The 19,238-nt window shown below is 35.4% G+C and overlaps 1 protein-coding gene across 1 annotated transcript; it reads left to right on the plus strand.

The window, feature by feature from the left end:
* Positions 1 to 7,756: 7,756 nt before the first annotated feature.
* On the plus strand, positions 7,757 to 9,477 carry LOC120078432 (uncharacterized). Its single transcript, XM_039032708.2, has 2 exons — positions 7,757 to 8,169; positions 9,078 to 9,477. Exons 1-2 carry the CDS (start codon positions 7,871 to 7,873, stop codon positions 9,133 to 9,135), a joined length of 357 nt encoding a protein of 118 aa, XP_038888636.1. The 5' UTR covers positions 7,757 to 7,870; the 3' UTR covers positions 9,136 to 9,477.
* The last annotated feature ends 9,761 nt before the right edge of the window (positions 9,478 to 19,238 follow it).

Genomic DNA, 19,238 nt, shown 5'->3' on the forward strand with positions numbered 1-19,238 from the left:
ATACATCAAATGCATAAATAATTAAACACAAAACTGATATGGTTTTGGTTTTGGCATTTCCAAGCAAACAAAGGCCTAGTTATTACATAAATCAGCAAAACTGACTTCAAAAAGCTTCTGAACCGCCGGACTGCCTTGAACTGGGCAAAACTCATCGAGTATCAGCAAGAAACTAGAATCGAGTATGCCAATGTGCATCGACTATGACAACCAGCATCATCGAACACCAAATATTTCACAAAATACCATCAAGTAGATGGTCGACCATCGAGTAAAGCATCATGCATCGAGCAGCGAGTATTTCATGAAATATCATTGAGTGAACGCATCAAGTACCATCGAGTATGGCATCATGCATCAAGTATTTCATGAAATGTCATCAAGTAGATGCATCAAGTACCATCGAGTATGGATCATGCATCGAGTAATTCATGAAATATCATCGAGTATACCATTGAGTATTCCATCGAGCATCAAGTATCTGGCAGAAGTTTGAATTTCCAGTTCCTGCTGCTTCGACCTACTTTACTTCTTTCTTCAATTACAACCTAATTGTAACTCTAATAACTCCAAATGAATTACAGACACTTAAACGCACATTAAGGCCCATCAAACAAGAGCCAATTGCAAGAGTTACAACATCGTTGAAAAGATTCAAATGCCAAGACACTGAAAAACCATATAAGTTCACTATTTTCATACAATTTATGAAGAACACCCACCAAACTCCAATTAACGATAATTGAGTGCTTAAATCATGCTCTAATACCAATTGTTAGAGTATATTAACATGCAGCAGATAAAATCAGAATCAATAAGCACTCTAATTATACTTAATTTGATTTTAAAACATGCTTCAAAGTAACTATTATAGAAGAGGGTTTGCTGAACACGATACCTTTGATGAATCATCTTCAATACCAGCTGAGTTCTATGTAAAAATGCTTCAATCTATAAGTAGACCACCACGAAAATCTTCTCTACTATTCTCTTACAAGGATTGTGTGGTGGAAATACTAAATTGAGTTGGATATTATGAAGATATGAAGTGGGTTTTGGTTTCTACAGAATTCTTCAAGAAGTTCTTGAAAGCTTAATCCAATTATTCAGCCCAGCACTTCAATTTATAAAGCTTTCATCATGCAAATTCATAGCTTGCATGAAGGCCAAGTACTCCTACTTCATAGAGAAAATGAAATTGGATGACTAAGGTGCCTTACCATAGTGGAGATTTCTAACCACTTTGAGTTTTGTTTTTCAAATTAGTTTTTCCAAAAATTGATTTCTAAAATCAATTTTTGAAATAAACTAATTTAATTTGATTTATTAGTTATATATATATATATATATATTGATTCAATTAATTAATTTTTAATAAACCTAATTTAATTAAACCTTTTAATTAATTTTGTTAATTGAATATCTAATATTAAATTAATAAAAAAATTCCATTATAATGAAATTAATTTTATACAATTGATATTATAATCATATTTTAAACATTAATTGATTCTCTAATTTTGTTTAATTTCGATAAAATTAAACATTTCAATTGTATTGAATATAATGAATAGAAACTCTAATTGAATTTGAACATTTCAAATTCCAAACCCTAATTTCAAATCTCATTAAGATTACTCAATTTATTAATCCAAATTACGAGCTAGTAGAGGGGCCTTATGGACCTACAAACCATGAGCTCCAACGACTTGTAATTAATTGGTTAAACTCTTTAAACCGAATTAATTATTATTCGTTAACTACCAAGACATTCCACTATAACTCGATAGTTGTACTCTCTTTACTGTAGATATATTTCTGTCCATTTTAACTATAATCAGTAAGTCAATCCTTCACAGGTCGTTCGTATTTACAGCTGGGTCAAAGATTATTATTTTACCCCTGTAAATACATCTTGCTCCTTAAGTTCCCACTGATTCTCCATTAAACAATTGATTTACAGTCCAACTTATAAATCATAACCCTCTCTTCCATGAGAGAGTGGGGCCCCGTTGTTCAAGACAAGGTATCAGCGCTTAAAAGAACAACCCATCTGCTAACCCTAAATCGGGTAGGAGTGAATTCCATATTGCAAAGCTATGTCCCCATCTATCTATCCAATCTTATCCCCAAAATGGGAGGCATATTGAGCAGTGTTGTTGGACTACTCTCACCTATGCATATCAAAGGATAGTCTCAAATAAACAGAAGTTCATAGTTCGCTCAGGATTAAGATCGAGTTGCCCTAGGTCATTGCATTTGAGAGTCAATTTTAACAGTAAACAGTTGTTATAAAGAAAAGTGATTATTTCGAGATCCGGTCTTGTGCAAACTCATTATACAGGATGCCCCCTCTCACATGTATGCAACCTTTCTTTGTTTGATGCATTTGCCTAAGTTCATGATTGTTTGGAGAATTTTATATATACTATAGGTGGCACAAAAGTTTGAACAAGTTTATGTACAAGTCCACTAATAAATTGAATGTTACTTGTGTTGAAAAATAGTTAGACTAAGCTTTGGGGTGGATGTGAGAGATAAATATTTATGCTATTTTTTTAATGGTTATTTAAGATTGATTATTTTCATTTAAACTAATTTAATTTTTTGAATTGTCTTTATTCTAGGTGCATACTTCGAGTCGAAGCATGAGGAAACAAGACTATGTTTTTGGGTCAAGGTTGGATGATTGACACAAAAAATATGCATGTATTATAATGAAACTACTTTGAAACTTCATTTCTATCTTATGTGTACTGATACTTTCCTATGTAATGAATCAGTTAATGTCTTGTGAACTTGTTTTATTTGAATGAAATTTAGACTCTGCACGAAGTGTACTTCAATTTTTAATCGAATTTTTTTTATTGTACTCTTATGCTTGAGTTTTGATTAAATTCTCAAATATTAGAATCTGCCAACGACATTTTTTTCTAATGAAAATCGTTGACAGTAGGCATAACTTCCGACGCTGGGCCACAATAGCGTCAGTAGAGACTAGAGATATCCCTAATAGAGTAAAGATGAACAAAATGGAAGCTAAGAGAATTATTAAGCACTCTAATTACACTTAATTTAAGTCAAAAGCATGTTAAAATGAAGTTCTAAAACAGAAAAAGGTTTCAACATATACAACCTTTGTAGATTTCTACTTGCTCTATGCTATATCCACGAAATTGGATCTTCAAATCTCCAGTAGACCACCAAGAGGATCTTCTCTACTATTCTCAGTTTTGGATTTAGTGGTGGAAATTCAGAATTAAGAGGGATTTTGGCGGATTTTGGAGAGCTTTGGAGCAAAACAGTTTTGCTGAAACTTTTTCAAAATATTCAGAATGCATGAATGCAATACTCTGAAAAATTGGAGTATTTATCAAGTTGAATCATGCAAGCACTCACTAATTCAGCTAATTGACACTTCAATTAGCACTAAGTGAGTAGTCTAGGTGTTGAAATGTGGAAAAATCCAGTAAAAAACTCAATGTTGGATTTTTCCACTCAAACTTAAAATTCTTAATTTAAATTTAATTAATTATATTCAATTTTAAAATACAATAAATATAATCTAAATTCAATTACAAAAATTTGAAATTAATTTTAATTTAATTAATTAAATAATAATAAATTAATAAAACACCTAATTCAAACATGAATTCCTATTCATGTATTCAATATTTAAATCATTATTTAAATATTTTGAACTCTCCAATTACGTTTAATTTCAATAAAAATTAAACGTTAATATGTCGAATATAATTATCTAAACCCTAAACTAAATTTGAACATTTCAAATTCAAACCATAAATTGAAATTTGAACACTTCAGTTTCACTCAATTTTCTGATCCAAAGTTTAATCTTTTACGAGCTAGTAGAGGGACCTTATGGATCTATAGATCATGAGCTCCAACGATTTGAGATTAATCGGTTAAACTCTTTAACTCGAATTAATCAATATTCGTTAACCACCGAGACATACCACTATAGGTCAATGATTGCACTCTTCTCACTGTAGATATATTTCTGTCCACTTGACTTAACCATGATCAGTAAGTCGATCCTTTACGATCGTTCGTATTTACAGCTAGGTCAAAATTACCGTTTTACCTCTATAAATACATCTTGCTCCATAAAGTCACTAGTGATCCTCTATTGAACAATTGGTTTACAGTCCAACTAATAAACCATGTCCCTCTCGCCATGAGAGGGTGGGGCCCCTTTGTTCAAGATCAAGAATCAGTACTTAAGAGAACAACCTATCTGCTAACCCTAAAATGGGTAGGAGTGAATTCCATCTTGCAGGACTATGTCCCTAGCTATCTATCTGGTCTTATCCTCAAAATGGGAGGCTTGTTGAGAAGTGCTATTGAACTACTCTCACCTATAATGATCAAAGGATAATCCTAAATAAACAGGAGTTCATAGTTAGCTCAGGATTAAGATCGAGTTACCCTAGGTCATCGAATTGAAACAGTCAGTTTTAACAATAAACGGTCGTTAAAAAGAAAAGTGACTATTTTGTGGTTCGGTCTTATGTGAACATCTTTTGTATTGGATGCCTCCACTTGCATGTCTCCACATGAACAATTTCGGAATCACATCGTTTGTATCAGTATACAAAGTACGCCGCATCCATAGTGTCTCGAGGATGAGGTACTCAATCTCATCCATATACTTATAGACCTTTTTTGCTATAAACTATAACTTGATCCTTTTTTATGTCTCTACATAAAGTTAAAGTATTCATACTATAGCCATGGATTCGTTTATTGAATTTTATAACATAATGCTTCCATGATAAATAGAATATGCTTCCATGATTACGAGCAGCGAGTTTTAGGACATTCCTAACAATTCCGACGTCGACATCGAGAATAGTACTAAATAACAACTCAATCCTACACAACAATAACCTAAACCATCGGCAAATGGTCTTATAGTCGACGCATTAAATACGGCATCAGGAGTTGTTTATTCCCCATGATGTATATTGGTGTCGGGTGTTGTAGGTAACTCCCAACATTTCTTTGGGAGCGTTGGTGTTGATACTCCCGACAGGTCTCTCGCAACCATATGGCCGACAATATATACAGCATCAAGAGAACATTCACTAACTGTTTTTTAGCAATCTCCTGACATTTTGCGGCGTCAGAAAATACCAATATCCTTATAGTGTGATGACAACAGCTTCTAAACCCTATGTTGATATAATGAAAATTGCAGAAAATCATAAATGACAAACAAAAAGCCAAGAACTAGAGGAAATTTGTACACACCAATTCATCTTTGTGTAATTTTGAAATAATTTGTAAGATCAAAATAAAGTTTAAATCAAGAGGAATATCATTGCAAATCTACGAAAAATAATAAGTTTTAAGAGTTTATGTATGCATAAAAAATAATAATAATAATTTGGTTTAAATTAAAATTTAAAAAAGTTAGAATTAAAGAGTATAATCAATTCATCTGGTTCGAACAAAATCTTTTATACAAAAATAGAAAAATATAATATTTTCGTTTAAATTAAAATTTAAAACTAAGAAAATATGTTTGATTTAAAGTTTAAAATTAAAAGTATAATCAAATCATCCAATAAATTTGGAAAGGATTATCTTGATTTTTGTAATCTTGTGTAACTCTTTTTTTTTTTTCAAGCTCTCTTATTTATAAACTAAAGTTGTATTATTAAATTTTTGTAATTAAATTATATTTTAAACTTTACATAACACATGCGCATCGCATATAGTATCAAACTAGTGACAATAAAATTACATGTTTTTTAAATTAAATTTTGTGAATATTGAAAGAGTTAATCAATTATTGATAATTGTTTAAAATGATAAAATTGTTAAAAATATTCTCAAATATAACAAAATGTTACTGTCTATCAGTGATTGTCTATTACTAATAGATAGAGATATTTTGCTATATTTATAAAAAAGTTTACTCATTTTTCTATATTTGAAAATAATTCTTCAATTATTAATTTGTATATTGGTTAAACTTATTTTGTGCAAAACCTTATTTTATTGTTCAATAAAATAAAGTTGATTAAAATGCATGAATTTTTAACAAGGTTATTATGTGGTCAATATGCAAATAAGTTAAACCTTACTTTTGAGTAAAACTTTATTTTATTAAAAATAAGTTTATAAAGGTTTTACACTATTCTCATGTGTTCAAATTAGTGAACGATAGTAAAAATTGTAACACTTGTTTGAAAAAAATTAAAAGTTATTTGTGATTCAAATACAATTTCGTGAGTCAAATTTGATCATTTTTTTAAATATATATGTGTGTCGTGTTTATTTTTCTTATTCTTCATTTTGATTGGAAATAACTATCTTTAAAAGAGATGACATGTATCTCAATTACCGTTGAACTATACTTAACAAATACATTAGCAAAATTTCCCAACTAGAAACTAAGAAGTAAGAAAATATGACTATTTTTTATTTCATTCATTTATTTGTATGAGGAAGAATAAACAATAAAACAATTCATTGTCTTGTCCAAAAAGAAGAAACTTCCATTAAAGGCAGTATATGTAAAGACGACAAGCAATCAATGACAAACAACAACGTTGGCTAAAACACAATTTTTAGTATTGGTTTGGCAGCGCCCACAATCTTCGCATTTCCATGGGCTTTCCTTCAACAAAACGCATCACCTTATCCAATTCCCAAGACGAAAGGACAACAAATCCACAAGTTTTTCCCCCTCAAATTCATTGGGAATTCTCAATTTTGAACTTCCGAAAGGAAAGGGAAATTTTTTCCACCTTAAATTATGGATCTAATTTTTGTTTAATCCTTAAATTTTAAGATTCATTTCAATTTAATTCTTAGGTTTTCAAAAATTACAATTTTATCTTTTAAATTTGAATCTTATTTTTATTCCATCCTTAAGAATATGTAATATTTTTGGTAGAGAATTTAAAAACAAATATGTAAAAACATGTAATTCAATGAGAAATAGTGTTATATTTCATGTTTTAAAGATACGTGTTTCTATGGTAAATTCATAAATTAATTTCTAATTTAAATAATTGTTTAAAATACGTTTAATACTACGTTTATATAAATCATAAAATTAGTTGTAGCCTACCCACTAAATATTAGATGACAATTAACTATTATTTTACTTATGAACATGTTTTATATTAAAAAATTATTTTAAATAATAAAATTGCTGAAAATATTTACAAATAATAGTAAAATATCATCGTCTATCTGCAATAGACTATATAATAAACTGTGATAGACTACTATCTATCTATCATAACAGAGATAGATACAAATATTGGTCTATCGTAAATAGACAGTGATATTTTGCTATATTTGTAAATATTTTTATTTATTTTCCTATATTTGAAGATAACAACCCTTAAAAAAACTGTATAATTATTATTTTGTAGTATTATATAATTTATAATAAATTATATTATACATATTGTAATTAAAAAATTATTTGGATTTATAACATGACAGTATTATATTTTAAAAAAATTTATTTTTATTTAATATAATTGTGCATTTTAAAAGTTAAAAATTCAAAATTTAGATATAATGATAATTCGTTTTCAAAATTTGCATATGATACTATTTTAAAAAACAGAATCCAGATAATCTTCTATATTCGTTGAATTTAATAAATCTGAAAAGGTAAAATAAAATTCAAACCGATAAACTTAAAAGACCCTGAGAGGTTTTTTAATTTATTTATCTTTTTAACTAGACCCAATTGTAAAAGATAATGAAAAAAAAAAAAAATAGTTCCCCTAATTTGTCTATAAATAGGAGATGAACATGTGTTCTTGTTCAAGAAATTAACAACTCTCCTGTTCTGTTCTTGTTTTGATTTTTCGCGATTATGTCATTTTTTTCAAAGTTCAGTTCTTGTTGGCGGTCGGCGGTGGTGGCGCCGCGCGTCTACCTGGACGGCGCTGTGGCAGAGGAGGTGAAGGAGCAGAGCGTCACGAGACTGAGGAGTTCGAAGTCGGAATCTGCAGCGCATTGGCGGCCGGCGCTAGCTGATATACTGGAGGATAGTAAAGGGGATCGGTCGCCGGTGAAGAAATCCGGCAAAAAGAAGCCGGAGAAGAAAATGTCCGGCCGGCAAGACAGGCTTCTGACCAAGTCGTATAGTTGTCATGGCAGAGATAATTACTGGTAATTAAACTAATTAATTTATTTTCTATACAATTATTGTTTCTAAATTCGGATTTGTTTTTAATGATTTTGAAAGTTTCATCTTCACTCATATTCTGTTTCTAGGTTTTCCTAAAAACAGTGGCTAAAGTAAGCGAGATAATTATCCATAATTATTTTGTAGAATATGTTTAATAATTAATCCTGTTTGGCTTTATTTGTTATTTTCTAAGCGTCATGAAAGTTCATTATTTCAAATAATGGTTGTTTTCTTCAAGAGAAAAGTCACTTTCTAGGCTTTTTTATTCCAAAACCTTTTTTCTTTTTTTCTTTTTTTGGAAGATTTTCAAAACAATTTAATAACATTTTTTTTTCTTATTTTAATTTTAAAAATGGATAACACTGAATATTTAAAAAGTAGAGTGGTTTAGTTTTACCGCGGAAGATCTCGATTTTTATCTAAAATTATGATAAATTTGTTGTAAATTTTGAAAAAGAGACTTACCTGCTAGCTAGCCTGCACTTATTTTTACAACCGTAAATATTTATTTCTTTTTAAGTAAATCTCATTACAAAGTTGAGATGACATTTGTGTTCGATGTCAATATACACATTTGAGACGAAAGAGTTAATAGTTCATAAACAATTATAAAGATGATGCTTATATAGAAATCAATTGCATTGACTATTTTTAAGATTTATTGAAAGTAAACACTAAAACTAGACCATTGTTTTGATATGCTCAACTTTATCGTTAACTCCTAAACTTAAGATTTTGGAAAATTAGTGTTTTAAAATTGGCATCTAAACCATTAAATTTAGTAGACATTTAATTTTAGAATGCGGTACACATTGATAATGCATTAAATTTCTTGGATTAAAAATTTTCTTCTTTGAGCCCATCTTGGTTTTTCTTTGATGATTTGCAGGACGAACTCGGTGGCGATGGCAATGCCGGTGTTTTCGCCCGTGCCAGTCATGTTTTGAAGGTAAATTTTGGTGATCGGAAAATACCATACACAGTTGGTTGTCGGAGGAGAAATTAAAAGGGAATCAAAGCCGTCGCCGAAAGTGGCGTTAAGTTACTCCCACCGTCGTATACGGTTTCAGATTCAGGCTAAAAGCTTGCTAGTGTTTTAGTAACAAATTAATATAAATATCATTTTTCTACTCACCAAAAAAAAAAAAATTATCAATTATGAAGTGGATTTTTGTTTAAGATACTATTGTTTATTTTGATTTTTTAAAAAGAGAAATATTAGTCAGCAAGCCGTGTGGTGTATTATCACGTGGATATTTTGGCATTAATTTGAGTTTTTAATTGGAAAATCCTCCAAATTTATGTTTAAAAATATTCTATCTCCAAATTTTGACTTGAAATTGTTAGGAAACTGATTCTTAAATTCTTTATTAATGTAACTATAGGTACAATCTTCTAGAAAAAACAATTGAACGGTGAACAACTTCTTTATTAGACGATAGGAACCAAACAAGATTAATCGGTCGCTTACAATTATCACTCGATCGCTTACCAAACGCTAAACGATCATTTTCAAGTTCTACACGATCGCCCAGTATTGCTAAACGATCGCTTACTAAATCTTCCGCGATCGCTCACTAATTCCTACATAATCGCTTACCCAGTTACTATACGATCGCCCACCAGTTGTTATACGATTGTTTACTAAATGCTACACGATCGCCTAGTAGAAGTAGATGATAAGTGGCACACTGCGATGACTTCTCTCCGATAGTGTCCTCCGAACTCCCACTCTCGAGAGCTCCTCTAACTCACTCCTGACTATTCAGAATCCCCCCAACCTTATGTTTCCTTCCTTCTTTTTAAACCTCAACTTCTCTCTACAACCTTGATAATAACTCTTAATCGATTCAACCGCCTACTTCCCTTTTTCTCTTTTATTCTCTTTGTTTTGATATTGCCACATACTTAGAGTCCTATCATTACCCCTGTCCTCCACTTTTTCCTTGTCCTCAAGGTAAAGCTCTATTTGTTCAGCTACCTCTTTGCCAGCCTTCTTCATTTTCTCGAGTCATCCTCCAATGCTTTTGAAGTGCTCGCAGAGCCCCATCCCATATCCTCATCGTACATTTTTTACTAACGTTGATCTCTGTTCAACTTGGATTCTCTTGCAGAGTAATCTTTGCCCTTCACGAACAAATGATATTGTCATATTCTGCCAATCGACCTCTCTTTTCTCTAAAGAGTGTAATCATTGCATCCAAAATCACGTCAACACTTTCCAACTCCAGTGCAATGAAACTATCACACATTCTCCAATCTCCCAGCCTCATTTCCACATTTTGGCATACTTCTTTGCCTCGCAGAGCAGGTCCCGATCCCAAAACTATTCCGTAACTGGTCGTGGTTGTGATGTTCAACTACAGTCGATTCGTTAAGCTCTCTAATATGAAGTTATGTGTCGATACACAGTCTATCACTACCACTACCGATTCTCCTTTGATATTCCCTCCAATCTTCATTGTTCATGGGTTCGTCAACCCCATAACTGAGTTCACGGTTAGTTCAGTAACAGATGAAATTTCCTTGCTCAGCGTCAGCATATGTAATTCTAAAGTCATTTCTCTTGCTTCGTCTTCCTCATGCAACTCTCACTTCTCTCCGAACGCCTGCACCACCAGCGACCTCAATTCTCTCGATTCCCACCCTTTGCACCAATGTCCAACAGTGTATTTTTCATCGCACTGGAAACAGAGCCTCTTTTCTCTCTTCGACTGAAATTCAGCATTTGTTAATCTTCTCGCTGGAATTTCTTTCCAGTTATCATTACTCGATGTTCCTCGCAATGTGATGGTCCTCATCGAAAATGACCCTCCAGTCTTCTCCCCCTCTTTTGAATCATTCTCGCTTACTGATTTATTCACATTGTCAGTATTGGATTTTGAAACATTCGAATTGTGGAACTTACCCCCATATATTCGCGCTCGTCCAGCTTCGGCTCGCTCTATCTTTAATACCTTGTGCCAGCAACATCATTTGTGCTAGCCCGGTGGGTTCCCAACATTCAACTTCCGTCTTTATCCATGGCGCCAAACCATTCATGAATGTCTCCTCAAGAACCTCGTTTAATAGATGCAGCAACGGTGCTACTAACTTATTGAACAAATTTCGATATGCTTCCACCGTTGTTTCTTGTTTAATAGCCAGGAATCTTCCACAGATCAATGCCTCTCTTAAAGATCGGAATCGCATAAGCATTCTTTCCTTCAAATCCTCCCAGTCCTTGAATGGCTCTCTGCCCTCCTTCGACTGGTACCAATATAATCGTCGAAACTCGCAACTGCCACTGTCATCTTCTCAGTTTCAGTCAACTTATGAATTTGGAAATAGTGGTCTACTCTGAATAACCACGCGTTTGGATCGCTTCCGCTAAATATTGGCATTTCGACTTTCTTGAATTTGCTTCGGTCGTAAATCGCATCTTCTCTGGCGGCTTTCCCCGAAGTATTTGCTTTGCACACATTACGGGTAATCGATCTTTCTACCTCCTCCGTCACTTTTTCCTTTCTTTTGGCTAGTTCCGTAACATGAGAAAAAAGCATTTGTTGATGCTTCTTTGCTCGCAATCCCAAATTCTCTATGCTCTTCGCCAACAACATCAAGTTCTCCTCTATGGTCGGCAGTTTCTGTATTTCGACTTTGAACCCTGAGATCTCTTGTTCTAGTAATTCTAGTTTTTCTTCAAAACGTTTCTGAACCATGCTTGCCAAGGTGTTTGCTCTGATACCAATTTTTTAGGAAACTGATTCTTGAATTCTTTATTACCGTAACCGTAGATACAATCTTCTGGAAAGAACAATTGAACGGTGAACAACTTTGTTATTAGACGATAGGAACCAAACAAGATTAATCGGTCGCTTCCAATTATCACCTGATCACTTACCAAATGCTAAATGATCGTTTACAAGTTCTACACGATCTCTTAGTATTGCTAAACGATCGCTTACTAAATCCTCCACGATTACTCACTAATTCCTACACGATCGTTGATAACTGGTAGAAATACAAGTTGTTATAGCTCAAATAAATAAAATAATGAGAGAATGTGATGGTAAAATAAGCAATATCATGTTCGAAAGCGCTAACCTGATAGGAATTGTGATCGCAAGCGCTCATCACATAAAAGCGGTTAATTTATTTATTTTATGCAGGAAAAATGTGATGGCACAAGGGAAATTGCGATCCAAAGAAACAAGGCGTTAGCGCGATTGAAGATTGCAATTGCAAGTCATACGATCGTATGCGATCGTGAGAAGCTTCTTAAAAAGGTGGTTGCATAAAGACTATGCATCAAGTTGATAGCATAATAAATCATGATGGAACAGAAAGCTGATAACGGTCGAATCTGAATTTAGTTGACAAGTGGTTAAAGCCACACTGTAGCAAGTACACTCAACTTTCGGTGACCATTAATTGGCGCATCAGAGCAGGAGAATTAATACCGCTCATCATTGCAATCATTAGAAAGGAAGGTTGTTCAACCTTGAGCTCTATAAATACCGAAGGCCACCAGTGTAAAAGGCATTAACAAGTTAGAGAGTTAGTTAGTCTGTTCACGCACATACTCGTAGACGAACAAGGAGACGAGGAAGTCGAGAGATCATTCCCAGACAGAATAAGAGACTGTTGGAAAGCGTTACAAAGGGAGAGAGGGCCAACACTTGCGAGAGCAAGAATATACATCTGGAACAGAGTTCGAGTGAAAAAGAGCAGTGTAAAAGGCCACGAGAAGCAAGACATTGCTTACCGGGCTTTTTATCTCTCAAATCCATTTGATATTTTGTATTTGGTACTTTATTTACAGAAAATGGAAATCTCATTTCAATCTATGTTCAATCTCTCCATACTTCGCATGAGTAGCTAAATTTCTGAATGGGTTGAGAAGTACTTAGCTAGTATGACTTAAGATTTACACTTTATGCAATCATTTTGTCTTATGTATGCGTCATTCACCCTTTAGAAATACTTGAGAGAGTAGTCTAAAGATAAAATCTAGACTTGAGAGGGTCAAATTAGAATCTAGGCTTGAGAGAGTCAAATTAGAATCGCATAAGTTCTAATGCTATTAACACATCGCATGCACCCTAGAAATAGGAATGATTGTTGCGGTCACCTTATTTTATGTGTGCATTATTCATTATTGCATAGACAAGAATAGAGGCTTAGACATAAGTCCTATCGACTTTTTCACACACACATCGCATGCATCCTAGAAATAGGAGTTATGGCATTCTACATTGAGAGATGACGTGTTGTTATTTGTGTGTAGCATGATAACATAACTTGTGCATAATCTTAGGAAATGCTAGCTAAACCCCTTCATCGCATACTCATTGTAACTCTGCGCGTTCATCATCTCTGCGTTCAAACTCTATCGCATAGGAAAAAAAACCTTAATCAAAGCATCATCCACTTCATTTGTTTTACTACTGCAAGAGAATCAAAATGACTGTCGCATATTTACTTAGTAGTCCCTATGTTCGACCCTGGACTTACCGGGAACCCTAATAAGGCTTATACTTAGGTCTTGTTAAAAAATCTTGCATGATCACCGCAAACTCATACCATAATGCATCACAAATTGCACGCATCAAGTTTTTGGTGGCGTTGCCAGGGATTACGATACATATTGCGTTAACAGTAAATCTTTTTTATTTCTTTGCAGCTTTCGACCTTTGTGCATTACCATTCCTTCGGTAAGGGAAGAAGCAAGCATCACATGAGCGAAGGACATGCTCCTGAGCGCAACTACGACCCAGAGATTAAAAAAACTTTCCAAAGAAGACAGAGAGATAACCGCCGACAACAAGGAAAAACTCCCAGAATGGCGGAACAATCGGAAGAAAGAGCCGCAAATGCGAACAATATTATGGCAAATCCTATCCTCCTGGCGAATGATCGCAATAGACCCATCCGGGACTATGCGTCACCTAACCTGTATGATTTCTCCCCAGGAATCATGAGGCCAGCTTTGAACAGATCAAGGTTTGAGATGAAGCCACTTATGTTATAGATGATCCAAACAGCCGAACAATTTGGTGGACGGCGTGGCAAAGATCCGCACGCCCATCTTCGAAGCTTTATTGAAATTTGTAAAACTTTTGTGTTCTCGAATATCTCTACTGAAGAAGTTCGACTCACGCTATTTCCATTTTCGTTATGCGATAAAGCAAGGAAATGGGCATACTCCCTCGAACCAGGGGAGATAACTTCATGGGAACAGGTTGTCGAGAAATTCATGAAGAAGTATTTCCCTCCTACGAAAAATGCAAGAAGGAGGAAGTTAATCACGAATTTTGAACAAGAAGAAGACGAATCGCTTAGCGATGCGTGGGCAAGGTTTAAGAGATTAGTGCGAGATTGTCCGCACAACGGATTACCAGATTGCCTCCAGATGGAAATTTTCTACCATGGATTAAATCCTGCATCGCAGACAGCCGCCAATGTGGCATCAGCAAGCGGTCTGCTTGATAAAACTTATGATGAGGCTAAAAATATCCTTGATCGTATACCGAAAAATCATGAAGATTGGCAGAAAACCGATCAACGAGTAAAACCAAGAGAAGGGAACGCAAATAATGGGGACATCACATCTTTGCAGAATCAAATGAATGCGATGATAAATTTGTTACAGGGCATCGCAATCAACAATCTAGGAATGCAAAGAGGGCAAGTCAATGCAATTGAACAGACGAGCACGAGTTGTGCTACATGTGGAGAATCACATCCGATTGAAGAATGTCCAAGGAACCCATAGTCAATCTACTTTATAAAGAACAACCCTTTCTCAAATACATACAAACCCAGGTGGAGAAACCACCTTAATTTTGCTTGGAAAAATAACCAACAACAAGGATATCAACCTAAGGCGCAAAAAGAAGAATCGCCAGGATTTTTCCAACGAACTAACGGTCAACAGCAACAACAAGCCAGCAGCTCGTAAGCACTGCCATCATCCTCTATGGAGAACCTATTAAAACAATACATTGAAAAGAATGAGACATTCCTCCAGAACCAGGCGACTCCCATCCGCAATCTAGAAATCCAAATAGGACAGATTGCGAGAGAGCTGAAAAATAGACTGCAAGGGATGCTACCAAGCTCAACTGAGCTCCCACGCAACCCGAGGAAAACAGGGAAAGGGCACTGCCAAGCAGTCACCCTGTGAAGTGGAAAGACGACAACGGAAGAAAGGAAACAGCCAGCAGGACCAATCCGAAAGCGATGGAATCCAAGAAACCGTTGACGCAAAATGAATCAGAAGAGCCTGAGACAACGAAACTGGAAGTTGCGACCACCTCCAAACCTCTAAACCACGAAACAGTAAAAATACAGCTACCACCATTCCCGCAAAGACTGAAAAAGAAGCAAAATGATGAAAAGCAATATCATCGCTTTCTGGAATTATTAAAACAGCTACACATCAATATTCCTTCTACAGAAGCGATAGAGCAAATGCCGAAATATGCCATGTTTTTAAAGGATATGGTGTCAAAGAAAAGAAGTATAGGAAAGTTCGCTACAGTGGCATTAACACAAAAATCAAACACTATAACCCCACCGAAGATGCACGACCCAGCAAGCTTTACAATCCCTTGCTCAATGATGCGTGGAAAGTGGAGTAAATAAATATACGTTCATTATTCGTTCTCCATGCATCGTTAGTCATGCGTTGGATTAAGGGATATGCAATATGCGTCTGATGACCATGCGTTCCTGCCCCAAGTTTTCTTGCTCTCTCGCTAAGTATAACGAGATCACAAGTTTCTCAAGTGATTCGAAGTCGAACTTAGGGACTTGTAGCTAAAATCCGACAAGCCTCTGCAAGCTAAAATCCGGCAAGCCTCTGCTCAAAATTTTTTTACTCATGTCCCTCAACTTTGCTTTTAGCTTTTAACAATGCGTTCATTTAAAACAATTCAAAACTTTGCGATTTATTATTAGAATGTTGTTTTGAACTTGGTTACCCTCTTCGTTTTGGCTTGCCCTCACAGGTGTCATGCGGACAGCTAACTTCGGTTGCGTGCTATATTCAACTCAACTCTTGCCTTGGCTTAATTTGGCTTGCACCAGACAGAGGAGTTGCTATTATGCATTGATCTTGGCTACTTGCTTTCCTTTTTTGGCTTACCTACACAGGTATCATGCGAAGTATCCAACTACGGGTAAGTGCCTTTCACAACTTAACTCTTATCAACTTGAGTTTCCCCTTTTGCACTGACAGTGGAGTTTTTATTATCGAACTTCTTTTTTTTTTCTTATATATATATATATATATATATATATATATATATATATATATATATATATCATCACAATGTAGTGAACGCATTTTCTGGGACCACTGGCACCCTCAAACTTAGAGAGCAGCAGTGCTCTCGCCGAAAAGCTAAAGACAAATTCATCAAGAATGCGGTAACAAATGTTTGAGAAGAGGTTTACACATAAAAAAACTTAGACTGTCAAACTTTGAAGAAATTATTAAAAGTGAGGTGAGCCTTGCGATTTTTAGTTAGCAGATGTAGTGAATTATACGTACCATCATAGATGCAACGCAAAGGTAGTCAATCGATCAAAGGAGAATTTCAAAAGGATAATACGTACAAGATAACAAGAAAATAACCTTTGAGTAGAATAACACTTGCGACCATGCTTTAGAATTCATGCGGTCAAAGCCATGAGTTAAATGATGGAGAAAATTCTTCTGTAGTAACTGCACACCAAGGAGAATTATTGTCGCATCTACAAGGAGCAAACGCACCATATCCAAGAAAGCAGCCACGTATCCAAAATAACAATAAAAATAAACTAACTAGGAAAGCACAGTAAAGATAGAGTAGAAGACATCCTTGGAGAAATTGGAGTGAGGCCATCGTAAGGAGTCTTCCATGCAGGAGATTGATCTCAACTGCTTAGGTCAAGAGGCTCGCCCTGACCATTGGAACTTCCAACAATTTTTGGGCACATGTTGGCCGCCACATGCTTATAATTTCTTTCAGCTCATGCGACTGATTGCCTTTCTATCTTGGGGTCAATACTGACTTTCAGCACATCGCCTACACTTCATTGTTTACAACTTAGTCGCACAAGCTACATACTCCCAAGGTAAAAAGAGTGCCTGCAAAAACACAAAACTCAACAAACTATTAGCTGTCAAGTCCCCGACAACGATGCTAAAAACTTGATGCGTGGAAAATGGAGTAAATAAATATGCGTTCATTATTCGTTCTCCATGCGTCGCTGGTCATGCGTTGGATTAAGGGATATGCAATATGCGTCTGATGATCATGCGTTTCTGCCACAAGTTTTCTTGCTCTCTCTCCAAGTATAACAAGATCGCAAGTTTCTCGGGTGATCCGAGGTCGAACTTAGGGACTTGTAGCTAAATGCTATGAAGTAATGTGTTGCAGCGAAGAATAAAAGAATATTGAAGTTAAGGGCTATGCGCTACTCCTACTCCTAACTAAACAGATTAAGCAATGGAAGTATGACTATGAGAGTTAGAGACACGACAACTGTTAATGCGTAATAAGATGCATGGGAAAATAGATAAAATGATGGGGATGACTTCACTGCATCAATAAGCTTGATCGCAAGGGTAACCCCAGCCAGCGCAAGTTATGCGATTATGCTATACACACTTGACGAAGACGCATGCGATGCGTATGCGATAGTGTTGATAGAACTTATGTCTAAGTCTCTATTCTTACTCACGTGCTCCCACACATAAACAAGGTGACCGCATACCACCGTATCCTACTCCTGGACGCATGCGATGTGATCGCATACTTTCATATCCTATCTATAGGGTGCATACGCTATGTAATAGCAAATAGAACTTATTCCTAAGCTTTCCATCTTGCTTATGCATTCCAATCTGACTCTCTCAAGCCTAGATTTGGTTTTTAGACTACTCTCCTAAGTATGCCCAAATGATGAATGATATGCTCATAAGACAAGGTAATCACATAGAGCATGGTTAACATAAGATTATTCCTATCTCTAGGAACACTACTTACTTTGCTTAATGCGTTCCACTACTTACCCTCTCAGGCAGTTAGTTGCAGCTAATCAGCTCATAGACAAGCATTACGTCCGCTCATAGACAAGCATTGCCTCAGCTTCACATTAAGCAAATAGGATTTTCTCACAAAACCCGCGTAATGCACACCTGTCGGTGGTTTGCTACATGCTTCATATGTCTATGTGCATGATTGAGTATGCGATACTCTAGCAATCTTACTTAGTCGTTGCAATGAAAGTAAAGGATGATAAGAAGAAGTAAATGAACATGGAATCGAAGGAAATAGAGAAATGCATTGATCACAATATGTATTAATCTCTTAAGCCACAATGTAATACAACATAGAGATAGAAGAGGTATGGAGGGCCAGATGGGCAAGTCTTGCTTCCATCAGATGTGTATCAAGGTTGCCGGTGGTGCCATGGATGGGCGGTGGAGTAATCTCTCTAGAGATCTATCTCCAGCGAAGCTCTAGTCGTCACTCGGAATGGTAGAAGGAATGAAGTACTCTCAAGAATATATCCTCACGCTTTCATCTGGATCACAAGGATCTGCCCGAAGGCAGAAGTTCGGATCGTTTCAAGTTGTGCTCTAAGGCTTCTATTTATAGAGCTCGATCGCCGATAGTATTAATGAACATTCTCTGAATTTTTGCCGCTAACGACATGATGGATTTGCTCTGAATCTCTGCTACTAACGGCGTGGTAGGTGAAATGTCAACATCACCTTTTTTTATACTCTCAATGTATACGTTCGTGCTTGGTTTTCGAAGTATCATCGCATTCCACCACCCTTACATTCATCCCTTTATTACAGTTATTACTCTGTAGCCGCAACCTCTATGTGATGGGCGCATGCAGTTAATGGCCGCAACATCCATGCGTTGAACGTATGCGATCGCCTCTGCGATAGTGAGATTCGCCGCATGCGATCGATTCCTGCGATAGCTACACAAATAGACATTTTGACGCAAAATAATGCATAATAGTGGGTTAGCCGAGATTTTCCTTGTTGATCGTCGCAAGC

The sequence above is a fragment of the Benincasa hispida genome, chromosome 5 (assembly GCF_027475165.1).
Source record: "Benincasa hispida cultivar pf3 chromosome 5, pf3_genome.v1.1, whole genome shotgun sequence".
NCBI lineage: Eukaryota > Viridiplantae > Streptophyta > Magnoliopsida > Cucurbitales > Cucurbitaceae > Benincasa > Benincasa hispida.